This window comes from Oncorhynchus keta, chromosome 9 (genome assembly GCF_023373465.1).
Source record: "Oncorhynchus keta strain PuntledgeMale-10-30-2019 chromosome 9, Oket_V2, whole genome shotgun sequence".
In the NCBI taxonomy this organism is placed as follows: Eukaryota; Metazoa; Chordata; class Actinopteri; order Salmoniformes; family Salmonidae; genus Oncorhynchus; species Oncorhynchus keta.
Genome location: NC_068429.1, coordinates 64,643 through 86,551, shown reverse-complemented (window position 1 = coordinate 86,551; position 21,909 = coordinate 64,643). Strand labels below are relative to the sequence as shown.

Here is a 21,909-nt window from a genome sequence, read left to right as displayed (position 1 = left end):
AAACCAGAGTTAGTATCATGTCCTCCTGCCTATAGAAACCAGAGTTAGTATCATGTCCTCCTGCCTATAGAAACCAGAGTTAGTATCATGTCCTCCTGCCTATAGAAACCAGAGTTAGTATCATGTCCTCCTGCCTATAGAAACCAGAGTTAGTATCATGTCCTCCTGCCTATAGAAACCAGAGTTAGTATTCTGTCCTCCTGCCTATAGAAACCAGAGTTAGTATCATGTCCTCCTGCCTATAGAAACCAGAGTTAGTATCATGTCCTCCTGCCTATAGAAACCAGAGTTAGTATCATGTCCTCCTGCCTATAGAAACCAGAGTTAGTATCATGTCCTCCTTCCTATAGAAACCAGAGTTAGTATCATGTCCTCCTGCCTATAGAAACCAGAGTTAGTATCATGTCCTCCTGCCTATAGAAACCAGAGTTAGTATCATGTCCTCCTGCCTATAGAAACCAGAGTTAGTATTCTGTCCTCCTGCCTATAGAAACCAGAGTTAGTATCATGTCCTCCTCCTTAGAAACCTATATTCTGTCCTCCTGCCTATAGAAACCAGAGTTAGTATCATGTCCTCCTTCCTGGTAGAAACCAGAGTTAGTATCATGTCCTCCTTCCTATAGAAACCAGAGTTAGTATCATGTCCTCCTGCCTATAGAAACCAGAGTTAGTATCATGTCCTCCTGCCTATAGAAACCAGAGTTAGTATCATGTCCTCCTGCCTATAGAAACCAGAGTTAGTATCATGTCCTCCTGCCTATAGAAACCAGAGTTAGTATCATGTCCTCCTTCCTATAGAAACCAGAGTTAGTATCATGTCCTCCTGCCTATAGAAACCAGAGTTAGTATCATGTCCTCCTGCCTATAGAAACCAGAGTTAGTATCATGTCCTCCTGCCTATAGAAACCAGAGTTATGTATAGAAACCAGTTAGTATCCTCCTGCCTATAGAAACCAGAGTTAGTATCATGTCCTCCTGCCTATAGAAACCAGAGTTAGTATTCTGTCCTCCTGCCTATAGAAACCAGAGTTAGTATCATGTCCTCCTGCCTATAGAAACCAGAGTTAGTATCATGTCCTCCTTCCTATAGAAACCAGAGTTAGTATCATGTCCTCCTGCCTATAGAAACCAGAGTTAGTATCATGTCCTCCTGCCTATAGAAACCAGAGTTAGTATCATGTCCTCCTGAAACCTATAGAAACCAGAGTTAGTATCATGTCCTCCTGCCTATAGAAACCAGAGTTAGTATCATGTCCTCCTGCCTATAGAAACCAGAGTTAGTATATCATGTCCTCCTGCCTATAGAAACCAGAGTTAGTATCATGTCCTCCTGCCTATAGAAACCAGAGTTAGTATCATGTCCTCCTGCCTATAGAAACCAGAGTTAGTATAGCCTATAGAAACCAGAGTTAGTATCATGTCCTCCTGCCTAGAAACCAGAGTTAGTATCATGTCCCCTGCCTATAGAAACCAGAGTTAGTATCATGTCCTCCTGCCTATAGAAACCAGAGTTAGTCATGTCCTCCGTGAGAGAACTTGGGAAGGTTGCCTACAGAAACCAGAGTTAGTATCATGTCCTCCTGCCTATAGAAACCAGAGTTAGTATCATGTCCTCCTGCCTATAGAAACCAGAGTTAGTATCAGTTGTCCTCCTCCTGCCTATATTCTGTCCTCCTGCCTATAGAAACCAGAGTTAGTATCATGTCCTCCTGCCTATAGAAACCAGAGTTAGTATCATGTCCTCCTTCCTATAGAAACCAGTTAGTATCATGTCCTCCTTCCTATTAGTTCATCATGTCCTCCTGCCTATAGAAACCAGAGTTAGTATCATGTCCTCCTGCCTATAGAAACCAGAGTTAGTATCATGTCCTCCTGCCTATAGAAACCAGAGTTAGTATCATGTCCTCCTGCCTATAGAAACCAGAGTTAGTATCATGTCCTCCTGCCTATAGAAACCAGAGTTAGTATTCATGTCCTCCTGCCTATAGAAACCAGAGTTAGTATTCATGTCCTCCTGCCTATAGAAACCAGAGTTAGTATCATGTCCTCCTGCCTATAGAAACCAGAGTTAGTATCATGTCCTCCTGCCTATAGAAACCAGAGTTAGTATCATGTCCTCCTGCCTATAGAAACCAGAGTTAGTATCATGTCCTCCTTCCTATAGAAACCAGAGTTAGTATCATGTCCTCCTTCCTATAGAAACCAGAGTTAGTATCATGTCCTCCTGCCTATAGAAACCAGAGTTAGTATCATGTCCTCCTGCCTATAGAAACCAGAGTTAGTATCATGTCCTCCTGCCTATAGAAACCAGAGTTAGTATCATGTCCTCCTGCCTATAGAAACCAGAGTTAGTATCATGTCCTCCTGTAGAAACCCTCCTGCCTATAGAAACCAGAGTTAGTATCATGTCCTCCTGCCTATAGAAACCAGAGTTAGTATCATGTCCTCCTGCCTATAGAAACCAGAGTTAGTATCATGTCCTCCTGCCTATAGAAACCAGAGTTAGTTAGTATCATGTCCTCCTGCCCATAGAAACCAGAGTTAGTATCATGTCCTCCTGCCTATAGAAACCAGAGTTAGTATCATGTCCTCCTGCCTATAGAAACCAGAGTTAGTATCATGTCCTCCTGCCTATAGAAACCAGAGTTAGTATCATGTCCTCCTTCCTATAGAAACCAGAGTTAGTATCATGTCCTCCTGCCTATAGAAACCAGAGTTAGTATCATGTCCTCCTGCCTATAGAAACCAGAGTTAGTATCATGTCCTCCTTCCTATAGAAACCAGAGTTAGTATCATGTCCTCCTGCCTATAGAAACCAGAGTTAGTATCATGTCCTCCTGCCTATAGAAACCAGAGTTAGTATTCTGTCCTCCTGCCTATAGAAACCAGAGTTAGTATCATGTCCTCCTGCCTATAGAAACCAGAGTTAGTATCATGTCCTCCTGCCTATAGAAACCAGAGTTAGTATCATGTCCTCCTGCCTATAGAAACCAGAGTTAGTATCATGTCCTCCTGCCTATAGAAACCAGAGTTAGTATCATGTCCTCCTGCCTATAGAAACCAGAGTTAGTATCATGTCCTCCTGCCTATAGAAACCAGAGTTAGTATTCTGTCCTCCTGCCTATAGAAACCAGAGTTAGTATTCTGTCCTCCTGCCTATAGAAACCAGAGTTAGTATCATGTCCTCCTGCCTATAGAAACCAGAGTTAGTATCATGTCCTCCTGCCTCATAGAAACCAGAGTTAGTATCATGTCCTCCTGCCTATAGAAACCAGAGTTAGTATCATGTCCTCCTGCCTATAGAAACCAGAGTTAGTATCATGTCCTCCTGCCTATAGAAACCAGAGTTAGTATCATGTCCTCCTGCCTATAGAAACCAGAGTTAGTATCATGTCCTCCTGCCTATAGAAACCAGAGTTAGTATCATGTCCTCCTGCCTATAGAAACTCCTGTCCTCCCTATAGAAACCAGAGTTAGTATCATGTCCTCCTGCCTATAGAAACCAGAGTTAGTATCATGTCCTCCTGCCTATAGAAACCAGAGTTAGTATCATGTCCTCCTGCCTATAGAAACCAGAGTTAGTATCATGTCCTCCTGCCTATAGAAACCAGAGTTAGTATCATGTCCTCCTGCCTATAGAAACCAGAGTTAGTATCATGTCCTCCTGCCTATAGAAACCAGAGTTAGTATTCTGTCCTCCTGCCTATAGAAACAGAGTTAGTATCATGTCCTCCTGCCTATAGAAACCAGAGTTAGTATCATGTCCTCCTGCCTATAGAAACCAGAGTTAGTATCATGTCCTCCTGCCTATAGAAACCAGAGTTAGTCTCATGTCCTCCTGCCTATAGAAACCAGAGTTAGTATCATGTCCTCCTGCCTATAGAAACCAGAGTAAGTATCATGTCCTCCTGCCTATAGAAACCAGAGTTAGTATCATGTCCTCCTTCCTATAGAAACCAGAGTTAGTATCATGTCCTCCTTCCTATAGAAACCAGAGTTAGTATCATGTCCTCCTTCCTATAGAAACCAGAGTTAGTATCATGTCCTCCTGCCTATAGAAACCAGAGTTAGTATTCTGTCCTCCTGCCTATAGAAACCAGAGTTAGTATCATGTCCTCCTGCCTATAGAAACCAGAGTTAGTATCATGTCCTCCTGCCTATAGAAACCAGAGTTAGTATCATGTCCTCCTGCCTATAGAAACCAGAGTTAGTATCATGTCCTCCTGCCTATAGAAACCAGAGTTAGTATCATGTCCTCCTTCCTATAGAAACCAGAGTTAGTATCATGTCCTCCTTCCTATAGAAACCAGAGTTAGTATCATGTCCTCCTGCCTATAGAAACCAGAGTTAGTATCATGTCCTCCTGCCTATAGAAACCAGAGTTAGTATCATGTCCTCCTGCCTATAGAAACCAGAGTTAGTATCATGTCCTCCTGCCTATAGAAACCAGAGTTAGTATCATGTCCTCCTTCCTATAGAAACCAGAGTTAGTATCATGTCCTCCTTCCTATAGAAACCAGAGTTAGTATCATGTCCTCCTGCCTATAGAAACCAGAGTTAGTATTCTGTCCTCCTGCCTGTAGAAACCAGAGTTAGTATCATGTCCTCCTGCCTATAGAAACCAGAGTTAGTATCATGTCCTCCTGCCTATAGAAACCAGAGTTAGTATTCTGTCCTCCTGCCTATAGAAACCAGAGTTAGTATCATGTCCTCCTTCCTATAGAAACCAGAGTTAGTATCATGTCCTCCTTCCTATAGAAACCAGAGTTAGTATCATGTCCTCCTGCCTATAGAAACCAGAGTTAGTATCATGTCCTGCCTATAGAAACCAGAGTTAGTATCATGTCCTCCTGCCTATAGAAACCAGAGTTAGTATCATGTCCTCCTGCCTATAGAAACCAGAGTTAGAAACCAGAGTTAGTATCATGTCCTCCTGCCTATAGAAACCAGAGTTAGTATTCTGTCCTCCTGCCTATAGAAACCAGAGTTAGTATCATGTCCTCCTGCCTATAGAAACCAGAGTTAGTATCATGTCCTCCTTAGAAACCAGAGTTAGTATAGAAACCAGAGTTAGTATCATGTCCTCCTGCCTATAGAAACCAGAGTTAGTATCATGTCCTCCTGCCTATAGAAACCAGAGTTAGTATCATGTCCTCCTGCCTATAGAAACCAGAGTTAGTATCATGTCCTCCTGCCTATAGAAACCAGAGTTAGTATCATGTCCTCCTGCCTATAGAAACCAGAGTTAGTATTCTGTCCTCCTGCCTATAGAAACCAGAGTTAGTATTCTGTCCTCCTGCCTATAGAAACCAGAGTTAGTATCATGTCCTCCTGCCTATAGAAACCAGAGTTAGTATCATGTCCTCCTGCCTATAGAAACCAGAGTTAGTATCATGTCCTCCTGCCTATAGAAACCAGAGTTAGTATCATGTCCTCCTGCCTATAGAAACCAGAGTTAGTATCATGTCCTCCTGCCTATAGAAACCAGAGTTAGTATTCTGTCCTCCTGCCTATAGAAACCAGAGTTAGTATTCTGTCCTCCTGCCTATAGAAACCAGAGTTAGTATCATGTCCTCCTGCCTATAGAAACCAGAGTTAGTATCATGTCCTCCTGCCTATAGAAACCAGAGTTAGTATCATGTCCTCCTTCCTATAGAAACCAGAGTTAGTATCATGTCCTCCTGCCTATAGAAACCAGAGTTAGTATCTGTCCTCCTGCCTATAGAAACCAGAGTTAGTATCATGTCCTCCTGCCTATAGAAACCAGAGTTAGTATTCTGTCCTCCTGCCTGTAGAAACCAGAGTTAGTATCATGTCCTCCTGCCTATAGAAACCAGAGTTAGTATCATGTCCTCCTGCCTATAGAAACCAGAGTTAGTATCATGTCCTCCTTCCTATAGAAACCAGAGTTAGTATCATGTCCTCCTGCCTATAGAAACCAGAGTTAGTATCATGTCCTCCTGCCTATAGAAACCAGAGTTAGTATCATGTCCTCCTGCCTATAGAAACCAGAGTTAGTATCATGTCCTCCTGCCTATAGAAACCAGAGTTAGTATCATGTCCTCCTGCCTATAGAAACCAGAGTTAGTATCATGTCCTCCTGCCTATAGAAACCAGAGTTAGTATCATGTCCTCCTTCCTATAGAAACCAGAGTTAGTATCATGTCCTCCTTCCTATAGAAACCAGAGTTAGTATCATGTCCTCCTTCCTATAGAAACCAGAGTTAGTATCATGTCCTCCTGCCTATAGAAACCAGAGTTAGTATCATGTCCTCCTGCCTATAGAAACCAGAGTTAGTATCATGTCCTCCTGCCTATAGAAACCAGAGTTAGTATCATGTCCTCCTGCCTAGAAACCAGAGTTAGTATCATGTCCTCCTGCCTATAGAAACCAGAGTTAGTATCATGTCCTCCTGCCTATAGAAACCAGAGTTAGTATCATGTCCTCCTTCCTATAGAAACCAGAGTTAGTATCATGTCCTCCTGCCTATAGAAACCAGAGTTAGTATCTGTCCTCCTGCCTATAGAAACCAGAGTTAGTATCATGTCCTCCTGCCTATAGAAACCAGAGTTAGTATCATGTCCTCCTGCCTATAGAAACCAGAGTTAGTATCATGTCCTCCTGCCTATAGAAACCAGAGTTAGTATCATGTCCTCCTGCCTATAGAAACCAGAGAAACCATAGAAACCAGAGTTAGTATCATGTCCTCCTTCCTATAGAAACCAGAGTTAGTATCATGTCCTCCTGCCTATAGAAACCAGAGTTAGTATCATGTCCTCCTGCCTATAGAAACCAGAGTTAGTATCATGTCCTCCTGCCTATAGAAACCAGAGTTAGTATCATGTCCTCCTGCCTATAGAAACCAGAGTTAGTATCATGTCCTCCTGCCTATAGAAACCAGAGTTAGTATTCTGTCCTCCTGCCTATAGAAACCAGAGTTAGTATCATGTCCTCCTGCCTATAGAAACCAGAGTTAGTATCATGTCCTCCTGCCTATAGTTAGTCATGTCCTCCTGCCTATAGAAACCAGAGTTAGTATCATGTCCTCCTTCCTATAGAAACCAGAGTTAGTATCTGTCCTCCTGCCTATAGAAACCAGAGTTAGTATCATGTCCTCCTGCCTATAGAAACCAGAGTTAGTAGAAATGTCCTCCTGCCTATAGAAACCAGAGTTAGTATCATGTCCTCCTGCCTATAGAAACCAGAGTTAGTATCATGTCCTCCTGCCTATAGAAACCAGAGTTAGTATCATGTCCTCCTTCCTGTAGAAACCAGAGTTAGTATCTGTCCTCCTGCCTATAGAAACCAGAGTTAGTATCTGTCCTCCTGCCTATAGAAACCAGAGTTAGTATCATGTCCTCCTGCCTATAGAAACCAGAGTTAGTATTCTGTCCTCCTGCCTATAGAAACCAGAGTTAGTATCATGTCCTCCTGCCTATAGAAACCAGAGTTAGTATCATGTCCTCCTGCCTATAGAAACCAGAGTTAGTATTCTGTCCTCCTGCCTATAGAAACCAGAGTTAGTATCATGTCCTCCTGCCTATAGAAACCAGAGTTAGTATCATGTCCTCCTTCCTATAGAAACCAGAGTTAGTATCATGTCCTCCTGCCTATAGAAACCAGAGTTAGTATCCTGTCCTCCTGCCTATAGAAACCAGAGTTAGTATCATGTCCTCCTTCCTATAGAAACCAGAGTTAGTATCATGTCCTCCTGCCTATAGAAACCAGAGTTAGTATCATGTCCTCCTGCCTATAGAAACCAGAGTTAGTATCATGTCCTCCTGCCTATAGAAACCAGAGTTAGTATCATGTCCTCCTGCCTATAGAAACCAGAGTTAGTATCATGTCCTCCTGCCTATAGAAACCAGAGTTAGTATCATGTCCTCCTTCCTATAGAAACCAGAGTTAGTATCATGTCCTCCTGCCTATAGAAACCAGAGTTAGTATCATGTCCTCCTGCCTATAGAAACCAGAGTTAGTATCATGTCCTCCTGCCTATAGAAACCAGAGTTAGTATCATGTCCTCCTGCCTATAGAAACCAGAGTTAGTATCATGTCCTCCTGCCTATAGAAACCAGAGTTAGTATCATGTCCTCCTGCCTATAGAAACCAGAGTTAGTATCATGTCCTCCTGCCTATAGAAACCAGAGTTAGTATGTCCTCCTTCCTATCTGTCATGTCCTCCTCCTAGAAACCAGAGTTAGTATTCTGTCCTCCTGTAGAAACCAGAGTTAGTATCATGTCCTCCTGCCTATAGAAACCAGAGTTAGTATCATGTCCTCCTGCCTATAGAAACCAGAGTTAGTATCATATCCTCCTGCCCATAGAAACCAGAGTTAGTATCATGTCCTCCTTCCTATAGAAACCAGAGTTAGTATCATGTCCTCCTGCCTATAGAAACCAGAGTTAGTATTCTGTCCTCCTGCCTGTAGAAACCAGAGTTAGTATTCTGTCCTCCTGCCTGTAGAAACCAGAGTTAGTATTCTGTCCTCCTGCCTGTAGAAACCAGAGTTAGTATTCTGTCCTCCTGCCTGTAGAAACCAGAGTTAGTATCCTGTCCTCCTGCCTATAGAAACCAGAGTTAGTATCCTGTCCTCCTGCCTATAGAAACCAGAGTTAGTATCATGTCCTCCTGCCTATAGAAACCAGAGTTAGTATTCTGTCCTCCTGCCTGTAGAAACCAGAGTTAGTATCATGTCCTCCTTCCTATAGAAACCAGAGTTAGTCTCATGTCCTCCTTCCTATAGAAACCAGAGTTAGTATCATGTCCTCCTTCCTATAGAAACCAGAGTTAGTATCATGTCCTCCTTCCTATAGAAACCAGAGTTAGTATCATGTCCTCCTGCCTATATAAACCAGAGTTAGTATCATGTCCTCCTGCCTATAGAAACCAGAGTTAGTATCATGTCCTCCTGCCTATAGAAACCAGAGTTAGTCTCATGTCCTCCTTCCTATAGAAACCAGAGTTAGTATTCTGTCCTCCTGCCTGTAGAAACCAGAGTTAGTATTCTGTCCTCCTTCCTGTAGAAACCATCAGAGCTCTCTATGGGAGAAATTATGTTTCCATATTTCTTTCACTCTTCCTAGCCCCAAACATTTCATTCATTTCAAAACACTGTGATGACGAATAATACAATTATTTTCTTGAAGCTTAAAGTTTTTTTTGTCTTTTTTATTCAAGCCCTTCTTTGAAACGCTTGCTGATAATGTTAACATCTTTGTGACTTCTGTCTGAAAATGACAGGCGCTCTACAAATGCAATTTGTCTAACTAATAACCTGGATCATAGTGTCACGGGGGTTTTGAGGACAAAGTCTGATAAATGTTTTTCAGTTCATAAGAAAGACACATTGTGGTCAATCTTTAGCTAGCTAGTTGAACGTATTTTATGACCCAGACCAAAGGTTCTCTACATTGCTCTCATTCCAACAGGCTCCACTCCTCAGCCCACACAGGTAAGAGTTTCACTTAAATATCTATAAAGTATCATGTTTTGTTTTTTGGGTTGACATGTTTTTTATATGTCAACAAGTCCTAGTGGTTTTTATTTTTCTATTTTATGAGAATGTGCATGACAACCTATTGCCTTTGTGGCTAAAGGAATTTCATAGTTTCAGACAAACAGGAAACATTTGTTTGTCAAACTACACTACAAAATATTCATGTGTGTGATACAAGATGTAGGATCTTAATTTGAGCCAGTTTGTTACAACACAAAAATAATCCTGCAGCAAGAAGACATTATTATGTGGATTAATTAATTAATTAATTAACAGACATTTTTGTTGGGGTTGATACATTTTTCTTAAGGGAAAATTTCAAGTCTGAAATTAAAAAGTGGAAATTACAAACTTCAGAAGGATTTTTAAGCCTCAAATACACTACAAGTAAAAAATAATTCTGCAACAATATGATCAAATTAAGATCCTACATCTGTTTAGCAAGATAAATGCTTTTTATTCAAGGAATTAACTACTCAGACCTGGCCTATTAGCTGCCAGAGAGACACGCATCACTCATACTCTATCAGCCACATACCGTGCTCATGATCATGATGTTGCTCGACAGGTTTATAGTGATAATTGAGACTCCTATCGTGATCCTAGTAAAGCAACATTTTTCTCATTCCATTATCGTGACACGGACGAGTAATTTGTTTCAAATAGTGATCATCAATCGCTACACGTCATGATGGATAGGAAGTACTGTGGTAAGTACCGTGTCATTCCATTGTGACGCGGTGGAGGAGTAAACACAAACACAGAGAAACTAGAGAGAAGACAGTCCTTCACACAACCTGTGATGTTGATTATCCAGACTGTGATCTCCTGTACCGTCAGTGTCATCAGACAGACAGACAGACAGACAGACAGACAGACAGACAGACAGACAGGCAGACAGACAGACAGACAGACACAGACAGACAGACAGACAGACAGACAGACAGACAGACAGACAGACAGACAGACAGACAGACAGACAGACAGTGATCTCCTGTACTGTCAGTGTCATCAGACAGACAGACAGACAGACAGACAGACAGACAGACAGACAGACAGACAGACAGACAGACAGACAGACAGACAGACAGACAGACAGACAGACAGTGATCTCCTGTACTGTCAGTGTCATCAGACAGACAAACAGACAGACAGACAGACAGACAGACTCATCATTGCCTTACAGAGTGAGCGGGGAAGCACAAAGGAAACACTCTGTTATTGTTTCTATATCTCTTCAGTATGATCTGAATTCTCAATAGCTTTTTATGGTATTTATTATCTTTCATATTATTCATTGAAGGAAAAGAACATGGCTGCAAGTGAACTTCTGCTAGTGTGGCTGGCGAGCACGCTGCTGACTGCTGGAGTAGCTGGGGCTGAGGACCAAATGGTGACTGCTGGAGTAGCTGGGGCTGAGGACCAAATGGTGACTGCTGGAGTAGCTGGGGCTGAGGACCAACTGGTGACTGCTGGAGGACTGGTGAGTGTACACTATGAACTGAGTGAGAAGGAAACTATGGACTGCTTAATGAAAGGGAAACTATGAACTGCCTAGTGAGAGGAGGGAAACTATGAACTGCTTTGTAGTGAGGAGGGAAACTATGAACTGCTCAGTGAGAGGAGGGAAACTATGAACTGCTTAGTGAGAGGAGGGAAACTATGAACTGCTTAATGAGAGGAGGGAAACTATGAACTGCTTAGTGAGAGGAGGGAAACTATGAACTGCTTAATGAGAGGAGGAAAACTATGAACTGCTGAATGAGAGGAGGGAAACTATGAACTGCTTAGTGAGAGGAGGGAAACTATGAACTGCTCAGTGAGAGGAGGGAAACTATGAACTGCTTAATGAGAGGAGGGAAACTATGAACAGCTTAGTGAGATGAGGGAAACTATGAACTGCTTTGTAGTGAGGAGGGAAACTATGAACTGCTCAGTGAGAGGAGGGAAACTATGAACAGCTTTGTTGAGAGGAGGGAAACTATGAACTGCTCAGTGAGAGGAGGGAAACTATGAACTGCTTAGTGAGAGGGAAACTATGAACTGCTGAATGAGAGGAGGGAAACTATGAACTGCTTTGTAGTGAGGAGGGAAACTATGAACTGCTCAGTGAGAGGAGGGAAACTATGAACTGCTTAGTGAGAGGAGGGAAACTATGAACAGCTTTGTTGAGAGGAGGGAAACTATGAACTGCTCAGTGAGAGGAGGGAAACTATGAACTGCTTAGTGAGAGGAGGGAAACTATGAACTGCTTAATGAGAGGAGGGAAACTATGAACTGCTTTGTAGTGAGAGGGAAACTATGAACTGCTCAGTGAGAGGAGGAAACTATGAACTGCTCAGTGAGAGGGAAACTATGAACTGCTCAGTGAGAAGGGAAACTATGAACTGCTTTGCAGTGAGGAGGGAAACTATGAACTGCTCAGTGAGAGGGAAACTATGAACTGCTGAATGAGAGGAGGGAAACTATGAACAGCTTTGTTGAGAGGAGGGAAACTATGAACTGCTCAGTGAGAGGAGGGAAACTATGAACTGCTTAGTGAGAGGAGGGAAACTATGAACTGCTTAATGAGAGGAGGGAAACTATGAACTGCTTAGTGAGAGGAGGGAAACTATGAACTGCTCAGTGAGAGGAGGGAAACTATGAACTGCTTAATGAGAGGGAAACTATGAACTGCTTAGTGAGAGGAGGGAAACTATGAACTGCTGAATGAGAGGGAAACTATGAACTGCTCAGTGAGATGAGAGAAACTATGAATTGCTTAGTGAGAGGAGGGAAACTATGAACTGCTTAGTGAGAGGAGGGAAACTATGAACTGCTTAGTGAGAGGAGGGAAACTATGAACTTCTGAATGAGAGGGAAACTATGAACTGCTCAGTGATATGAGAGAAACTATGAACTGCTTAGTGAGAGGAGGGAAACTATGAACTTCTCAATGAGAGGGAAACGATGAATTGCTTAATGAGAGGGAAACTATGAACTGCTTAGTGAGAGGAGGGAAACTATGAACTGCTTAATGAGAGGGAAACTATGAACTGCTCAGTGAGAGGAGGGAAACTATGAACTGTTTAGTGAGAGGAGGGAAACTATGAACTGCTGAATGAGAGGGAAACTATGAACTGCTGAATGAGAGGAGGAAACTATGAACTGCTTAGTGAGAGGAGGGAAACTATGAACTGCTTAATGAGAGGGAAACTATGAACTGCTGAATGAGAGGGAAACTATGAACTGCTGAATGAGAGGAGGAAAACTATGAACTGCTTAGTGAGAGGAGGGAAACTATGGACTGCTTAATGAGAGGGAAACTATGAACTGCTCAGTGAGAGGAGGGAAACTATGAACTGCTTAGTGAGAGGGGGAAACTATGAACTGCTTGGTGAGAGGAGGGAAACTATGAACTGCTGAATGAGAGGGAAACTATGAACTGCTTGGTGAAAGGAGGGAAACTATGAACTGCTCAGTGAGAGGGGGAAACTATGAACTGCTTGGTGAGAGGAGGGAAACTATGAACTGCTGAATGAGAGGGAAACTATGAACTGCTTGGTGAAAGGAGGGAAACTATGAACTGCTCAGTGAGAGGGGGGAAACTATGAACTGCTCAGTGAGAGGAGGGAAACTATGAACTGCTTGGTGAGAGGAGGGAAACTATGAACTGCTCAGTGAGAGGAGGGAAACTATGAACTGCTCAGTGAGAGGAGGGAAACTATGAACTGCTTGGTGAGAGGAGGGAAACTATGAACTGCTGAATGAGAGGGAAAATATGAACTGCTTGGTGAGAGGGGGGAAACTATGAACTGCTGAATGAGAGGGAAACTATGAACTGCTCAGTGAAAGGAGGGAAACTATGAACTGCTCAGTGAGAGGAGGGAAACTATGAACTGCTTGGTGAGAGGAGGGAAACTATGAACTGCTTAGTGAGAGGGGGGAAACTATGAACTTCTCAGTGAGAGGAGGGAAACTATGAACTGCTTAGTGAGAGGAGGGAAACTATGAACTGCTCAGTGAGAGGAGGGAAACTATGAACTGCTTAATGAGAGGAGGGAAACTATGAACTGCTCAGTGAGAGGAGGGAAACTATGAACTGCTCAGTGAGAGGAGGGAAACTATGAACTGCTTAATGAGAGGAGGGAAACTATGAACTGCTCAGTGAGAGGAGGGAAACTATGAACTGCTTAATGAGAGGAGGGAAACTATGAACTGCTCAGTGAGAGGAGCGAAACTATTGACTGCTTGGTGAGAGGAGGGAAACTATGTACTGCTTGGTGAGAGGAGGGAAACTATGTACTGCTTGGTGAGAGGAGGGAAACTATGTACTGCTCAGTGAGATGAGGGAAACTATTGACTGCTAGGTGAGAGGAGGGAAACTATGAACTGCTCAGTGAGAGGGAAACTATGAACTGCTTAGTGAGAGGAGGGAAACTATGTACTGCTTAGTGAGAGGAGGGAAACTATTGACTGCTTGGTGAGAGGAGGGAAACTATGTACTGCTTGGTGAGAGGAGGGAAACTATGTACTGCTTGGTGAGAGGAGGGAAACTATGAACTGCTTGGTGAGAGGAGGGAAACTATGAACTGCTCAGTGAGAGGGAAACTATGAACTGCTTAGTGAGAGGGAAACTATGAACTGCTTGGTGAGAGGGAAACTATGAACTGCTTAGTGAGAGGAGGGAAACTATGAACTGCTTGGTGAGAGGAGGGAAACTATGAACTGCTCAGTGAGAGGAGGGAAACTATGAACTGCTTAGTGAGAGGGAAACTATGAACTGCTTAGTGAGAGGAGGGAAACTATGAACTGCTCAGTGAGAGGAGGGAAACTATTGACTGCTTGGTGAGAGGAGGGAAACTATGTACTGCTCAGTGAGAGGGAAACTATGAACTGCTTAGTGAGAGGGAAACTATGAACTGCTTGGTGAGAGGGAAACTATGAACTGCTTAATGAGAGGGAAACTATGAACTGCTCAGTGAGAGGAGGGAAACTATGAACTGCTTAGTGAGAGGGAAACTATGAACTGCTTAGTGAGAGGAGGGAAACTATGAACTGCTCAGTGAGAGGAGGGAAACTATTGACTGCTTGGTGAGAGGAGGGAAACTATGTACTGCTCAGTGAGAGGGAAACTATGAACTGCTTAGTGAGAGGGAAACTATGAACTGCTTGGTGAGAGGGAAACTATGAACTGCTTGGTGAGAGGGAAACTATGAGCTGCTCAGTGAGAGGAGGGAAACTATGAACTGCTTAGTGAGAGGGAAACTATGAACTGCTTAATGAGAGGGAAACTATGAACTGCTTAGTGAGAGGGAAACTATGAACTGCTCAGTGAGAGGGAAACTTTTGAAGAGATAATAGCATACATCTTGAATAATAACTTCAACCTAACTTGTCATCCTATTTACAGGTTGTGAACTGTAGCTTCAAGACACTGCAATTCATACCCTCAAATTACAGTCAAACCATCACCAAACTAATTCTGAGCAATAACCTCATAACGTTATCCAGCGCTGATGAAGCTGCTCTGAAGAACTACTCCAATCTGATTGAGCTCCATCTAGATGGTAACTGGTTGACTGGCCTGCCAGGGAAGCTGTTTGAGGCCATGTCAAAGCTGGAGGTCCTCAACCTGTCCCACAATAACATCAGTAGAGTGGAGCCAAAGGCGTTGGCCGGCCTGGTTAACCTGAGGGAGCTGGACCTGTCCTACAATCGTCTACAGTCACTACCTCTACATCTACTGGATGATTTAAAGAATCTGTCTATCCTCAGGCTAGTGGGGAACACACTGCGGGAGTTGGACATCTCTGTGAATTCATTAAAGGTTTTAGATCTGAAGGGAAATCCCTGGAACTGTTCTTGTGTATTTCTCAACCGGATTAAATCGATTAACGACTCAAAGGTTCAGATGAGTAAGTATCTTTTTCCTCTCTCTGTTTGCTTGTAATCCTCATGGTCTATTTTTTTCCCCATTCACTTACTTACGCCATGCTGGACACCAATGTTTAAAGGAGGCCTGCTTTACCGAGTGTGCCTTCATGTTGATAAAAACGCAATGTGTGTATTTCTTCGGGAGTCTCAAATGCCACCTGTGCCAGCCCTGAGGACCAGTCCGGTAAAGGGATCCTGGACAACGGTACCAGCTGCTCTTCGGGGTCATCATCAACAACAACAACACTTCCCCCACCTACAACTCAGTCAACCACCAAGCCAACCTCAGCCGAGACCACTACACTCTCAGTGTCACTTGCAGTTCCTAAAAATGCAAGCCTCGTCTTAACCGGTAAGATTTTTAAATTTTTTAAAAGTCAATTGACTTGGTCTTACAGTAGATATAGTTTCCTCTTGTCAACATCATATGATCTAGAATTTTCAAGCTAAACAGCTTTGGTTTGCTGGATGGTTAAAACACTGAATACAGCTACTGTTGAAAACAGAAGCGCATGAGAGAGGTGACCTACTGATACTGTCGTAGATGACTTCAGTTATGATTCAGTCGGCAGGAAACCGTCATCTAGACAAGAGCAGCTGCACTCCAAGGAGACCTCGTAAGAGTTCAAAACGTGACTCCGGGGTCCGTATTCGTTAAGAGTAAGAGTGCTGATCTAGGATCAGTGTTGCTTTTAAGATCATAATACATAAGATTACACATACAGGTGGGGGGACCTGAGATCCTAGATCAGCACACTTACCCTGAGAAAGGAGATTTAAATCACTCTATAACAATGTGGTCTGATGAGGCCCCATATCCTGAGGAGCGAGGTTGGGGTCAATTCAAATAGACAATTGACAAACGTGAATAATCAATAATAATAATAATAATCAATAATAATAATAATCAATAATAATAATAATAATACTAATCAATAATAATAATAATAGTAATAATAATAATAATAATAATCAATAATAATAATAATAATAATCAATAATACTAATCAATAATAATAATAATAATAATAATAATAATAATAATAATAATCAATAATAATAATAATAATAATAATAATAATCAATAATAATAATAATAATAATCAATAATAATAATAATAATCAATAATAAGTAATAATAATCAATCATAATAATCAATAATAATAATAATAATAATAATAATAATAATAATAATAATAGTAGTAATAATAATCAATCATAATAATCAATAATAATAATAATAATAACAATAATAATAATAATAATAATAATAATAATTCAATAATGGATTATACTTTCCAGTTTATTATAGTCAGTGAAAATAGACGCCCACTTTTCCCAAATATTGAATTGGAATTTCAGTGTAGTTCCTGAATTGGCAGCCTTCAATTTGAATTGACCCCCGTCCTGCTGAGGAGACCTCAGAAGAATGGTAAAAAAGTATGTGACCCCCGGATGTTTCTGTTTGCTCAGGTGTGGGCCCAGTCAGTGGCAGTGGGGTGCCAGTGGTGGGGAACACCTGGACGTTTCTCCTGGGTGTGGTAGCCATCGCCCTGACCACCTCTATGCTCATCGTGTGTGCCGTCAAGGCGCCGTCTTGGTACAAGCTGCTGTTCAACTATCGGCACCAGCGTCTGAGAGATGACGAGGATGCTGACGTGTACACTACGGGGCGCTACTCTAGTTTCAGCTTGGACACGGAGCAAACGGAGACCAGCGCCCATGAGCTGGACCACGGGCTAGACGGGTTGGATAATGAGGAGGATGGATACATAGAGGACCGTTATATAGAGCCTGGAGTCTATGAAGACAACAGACACCCATAATGCTCTCTGAGTTTCTCCTAGCCTTCTGGTTGTGTATGTCTGTTTGATTTGATTTGGATATCTCTCACTTGGACTAATCTGCCAAGAGTCCTGAGTTTGGGTATTATGACATCAAAATGATCCCTTTCCATTGAAATAATGGACGATAAATGATCCAATTCTACTCTATTCACTCATAGTATCAGAAGGTCACGGTTGTCCGTCCGTAAACCGTGCATAGCCTGCTGCCACTGATGATCGTTTATTGTTAGGTCTTTTTTTTGTGACAAAAACGTGCCCCTAAAAGTTGTGTACATTTGTAAATATTTGCAAGTTTTGAAAATGTTGGAATTCAGGGAAAGGACCGACCATGTGAGGTGTTTTGAGGTCGTGATTTAGGCTACTTGCAACGTTCTACTGCCGGAGACATAGTGTAAGTAATCAACATTTTGTCTTATTAAATATATATCTGAGTACTTATTCTCGTCTCTCTGTGAATATGACATCCACAACTCTGCCGTTCTGTATTTTCAGCTACAAGAATATAGTATGCAAACAGTTAGGGTTAGGGCTGAATGAAAGAATGAATACATGAATACCAGGCGGTGATGCAACCGGTCAGGATGCTCTCGATGGTGCATATGTAGAACCGTTTTGAGGATCTGAGGACCTAATGCCAAATCTTTTCAGTCTCCTGACGGGGAATAGGTTTTGTTGTGCTCCTCTTCACGACTTTCTTGGTGTGTTTTATTTCATTTTTAAATATATTTTTTAACTGCATTGCTGGTTAGGGGCTCGTAAGTAAGCATTTCACTGTAAGGCATTTCACTGTAAGGCATTTCACTGTAAAGTGTAAGGCATTTCACTGTAAGGTGTAAGGCATTTCACTGTAAGGTGTAAGGGCATTTCACTGTAAGGTGTAAGGGCATTTCACTGTAAGGCATTTCACTGTAAGGTGTAAGGCATTTCACTGTAAGGTGTAAGGGCATTTCACTGTAAGGCATTTCACTGTAAGGTGTAAGGCATTTCACTGTAAGGCATTTCACTGTAAGGTGTAAGGCATTTCACTGTAAGGTGTAAGGCATTTCACTGTAAGGTGTAAGGCATTTCACTGTAAGGTGTAAGGGCATTTCACTGTAAGGTGTAAGCATTTCACTGAATTTCACTGTAAGGTGTAAGGCATTTCACTGTAAGGTGTAAGGCATTTCACTGTAAGGTGTAAGGCATTTCACTGTAAGGCTGTAAGGCATTTCACTGTAAGGTGTAAGGCATTTCACTGTAAGGTGTAAGGCATTTCACTGTAAGGTGTAAGGCATTTCACTGTAAGGTGTAAGGCATTTCACTGTAAGGCATTTCACTGTAAGGTGTAAGGCATTTCACTGTAAGGTGTAAGGCATTTCACTGTAAGGTGTAAGGCATTTCACTGTAAGGTGTAAGGCATTTCACTGTAAGGTGTAAGGCATTTCACTGTAAGGTGTAAGGGCATTTCACTGTAAGGTGTAAGGCATTTCACTGTAAGGTGTAAGGCATTTCACTGTAAGGTGTAAGGCATTTCACTGTAAGGTGTAAGGCATTTCACTGTAAGGTGTAAGGCATTTCACTGTAAGGTGTAAGGGCATTTCACTGTAAGGCATTTCACTGTAAGGTGTAAGGCATTTCACTGTAAGGTGTAAGGGCATTTCACTGTAAGGTGTAAGGCATTTCACTGTAAGGCATTTCACTGTAAGGTGTAAGGCATTTCACTGTAAGGCATTTCACTGTAAGGTGTAAGGCATTTCACTGTAAGGTGTAAGGCATTTCACTGTAAGGTGTAAGGCATTTCACTGTAAGGTGTAAGGCATTTCACTGTAAGGCATTTCACTGTAAGGTGTAAGGCATTTCACTGTAAGGTGTAAGGCATTTCACTGTAAGGCATTTCACTGTAAGGTGTAAGGCATTTCACTGTAAGGCATTTCACTGTAAGGTGTAAGGCATTTCACTGTAAGGTGTAAGGCATTTCACTGTAAGGTGTAAGGCATTTCACTGTAAGGTGTAAGGGCATTTCACTGTAAGGCATTTCACTGTAAGGTGTAAGGCATTTCACTGTAAGGCATTTCACTGTAAGGCATTTCACTGTAAGGTGTAAGGCATTTCACTGTAAGGTGTAAGGCATTTCACTGTAAGGCATTTCACTGTAAGGTGTAAGGCATTTCACTGTAAGGCATTTCACTGTAAGGCATTTCACTGTAAGGTGTAAGGCATTTCACTGTAAGGTGTAAGGCATTTCACTGTAAGGCATTTCACTGTAAGGTGTAAGGCATTTCACTGTAAGGCATTTCACTGTAAGGTGTAAGGCATTTCACTGTAAGGCATTTCACTGTAAGGTGTAAGGCATTTCACTGTACCTGTTGTATTCGGCGCATGTGACAAATACAATTTGACTTGATTTAATAATATTTATGTACATTTCATATTCACAAATGCAAATGGTCTAATTCAACTAATTCAAAACCTAACTTTTTTGACTTTATAAATTAATTTAAACAATATGGCACCACTTTAACTAAAAGGAAAAACAACAAGGCAACTAAAGGTTGTTTTATTATTGAGATGTGTTTGTTTAGGATTCCTGGCAATGTAAATAGTTTGTATGTAATCTGGTTTGCGTGTGACTATTCCTATTTTGTTTGTTGATATTTGTTTGTTAGATAAAAAATCATATTAAAAAAACAGACGTAACCACAGCAACCGACCATTATCGCGAGACTTTGTGGAAATCCCTGCGAGTAGAGTGATCCATATGCAAAATCCTGATCCTCGTGCCTGAACTTGGAAGTGGACTTGGACATCTGCAAGTCATCTTCAGGCCAGTGGAGGGCACAATGACTCTACAGTTGTTATCAAGCTCGACTCATTTAGGAGGGTGGGGGTTAACAAACTATTGCGCATGTACACTAAACTCTGACCACCATCCACTGGGATAATCTTCTTCTTTGGAGAAAGCGTGGCGTGCCTGCCTGCCTATGCATTGGATTTGATTACGGTTGTGTTTCGGTCCCCGCGGTATGGACTCTCAAAAAGTAAGTACACCCGGTGTATATCATGAACTGATATCGATTCTGATCGGCGACATTGTATCCAGCTTGGAAGCAGCGGGGTTATTCAACGTGATAGTTGTGTGTCACTCACTGGACGGTCGAAACGATCTCCAACATTAGTTCAACATTGCGGTTATATTGTCAATGTGAATCATCAATATGCGTTCAGCGGCGGACACATTTTCACACGAGCTCTGTTGCCTACTTGGGAAGAATCTATTGACCTGGAAACTAGATATCTTCTGAAAGGCTCCTATGTCTCTTTCGACCCACTAATTCTCTTTATTCGTTCAAAGGCTGGTGGTTCAATTCGTATATTTCCTGGGAAAACTCTATACCCTTTCAATGATTTGACACATTGATGTTGAGATAGAACATGATTGCACACAGGTGCACGTCTGTAAAGTGATTCACTTCCTACTTGCTAGTAGTATGGCTTTGAGAGTTTGACAGTCACAGCAGATCTGTCTTTACAATAGGATAATTGTTTTATTTGCCTGCGTGTACATCAGACAGTCTGTTATTGCAACAACTAACCAACGAAACATCAACGTGATGACCAACAACAAAAACAAAAAGGTAATTGTAGTGGTCAAGTTGTCATGGTTTTGTCATCCATCTCGGAACATGATCATAATCATCACCCTGAAAATAAGCATCCGATTTGTTTCAAGTCTGTTGTCAAGGGACTGTATAGCAACCAGAGGAGCGTATCTTTTGGCATTGTTTGTTATCGGTGTAACTAGGGTGTGACTATCAAAAGAGGATAATGTACTGGATAAAGGGAGGGAGAAGAGTAAAAGGACGGTTTAGTCTTGAACACGTGTTGTCAATCTAAGCTTCTTCTAAGTCTATTACTCAGTCAGAGGGAGGGAGAGAGGTCACACCGTGGTACAGGTCTATTACTCAGTCAGAGGGAGGGAGAGAGGTCACACTGTGGTACAGGTCTATTACTCAGTCAGAGGGAGAGAGAGAGGTCACACTGTGGTACAGGTCTATTACTCAGTCAGAGGGAGGGAGAGAGGTCACACTGTGGTACAGGTCTATTACTCAGTCAGAGGGAGGGAGAGAGGTCACACCGTGGTACAGGTCTATTACTCAGTCAGAGGGAGGGAGAGAGGTCACACTGTGGTACAGGTCTATTACTCAGTCAGAGGGAGGGAGAGAGGTCACACTGTGGTACAGGTCTATTACTCAGTCAGAGGGAGGGAGAGAGAGAGGTCACACTGTGGTACAGGTCTATTACTCAGTCAGAGGGAGGGAGAGAGGTCACACTGTGGTACAGGTCTATTACTCAGTCAGAGGGAGGGAGAGAGGTCACACCGTGGTACAGGTCTATTACTCAGTCAGAGGGAGGGAGAGAGGTCACACTGTGGTACAGGTCTATTACTCAGTCAGAGGGAGGGAGGGAGAGAGGTCACACTGTGGTACAGGTCTATTACTCAGTCAGAGGGAGGGAGAGAGGTCACACTGTGGTACAGGTCTATTACTCAGTCAGAGGGAGGGAGAGAGGTCACACTGTGGTACAGGTCTATTACTCAGTCAGAGGGAGGGAGAGAGGTCACACTGTGGTACAGGTCTATTACTCAGTCAGAGGGAGGGAGAGAGG

At 42.3% G+C, this 21,909-nt stretch overlaps 2 protein-coding genes across 5 annotated transcripts in view; both read left to right on the top strand.

Annotated features, from left to right (window-relative positions):
* The first annotated feature begins 9,362 nt into the window (after window positions 1–9,362).
* Window positions 9,363–17,699, top strand: LOC118378265 (leucine-rich repeat-containing protein 19-like). Its single transcript, XM_052524748.1, has 5 exons — window positions 9,363–9,456; window positions 10,805–10,984; window positions 14,894–15,398; window positions 15,563–15,769; window positions 16,892–17,699. Exons 2-5 carry the CDS (start codon window positions 10,814–10,816, stop codon window positions 17,242–17,244), a joined length of 1,236 nt encoding a protein of 411 aa, XP_052380708.1. The 5' UTR covers window positions 9,363–9,456; window positions 10,805–10,813; the 3' UTR covers window positions 17,245–17,699.
* Window positions 17,700–20,010: 2,311 nt separating this feature from the next.
* LOC127931611 (FSD1-like protein) overlaps window positions 20,011–21,909 on the top strand; it is a 63,519-nt gene continuing 61,620 nt past the window's right edge. Inside the window, exon 1 of one of the 4 annotated variants that reach the window (XM_052524752.1) lies at window positions 20,011–20,282. In XM_052524752.1, coding sequence (XP_052380712.1) covers window positions 20,268–20,282 — 15 coding nt within the window. In that variant the 5' untranslated portion in view covers window positions 20,011–20,267. Of the gene's footprint in view, window positions 20,283–20,615; window positions 20,880–21,909 lie in introns of those variants that run through there. The other 3 variants (XM_052524750.1, XM_052524751.1, XM_052524749.1) reach the window with 3 other exon arrangements.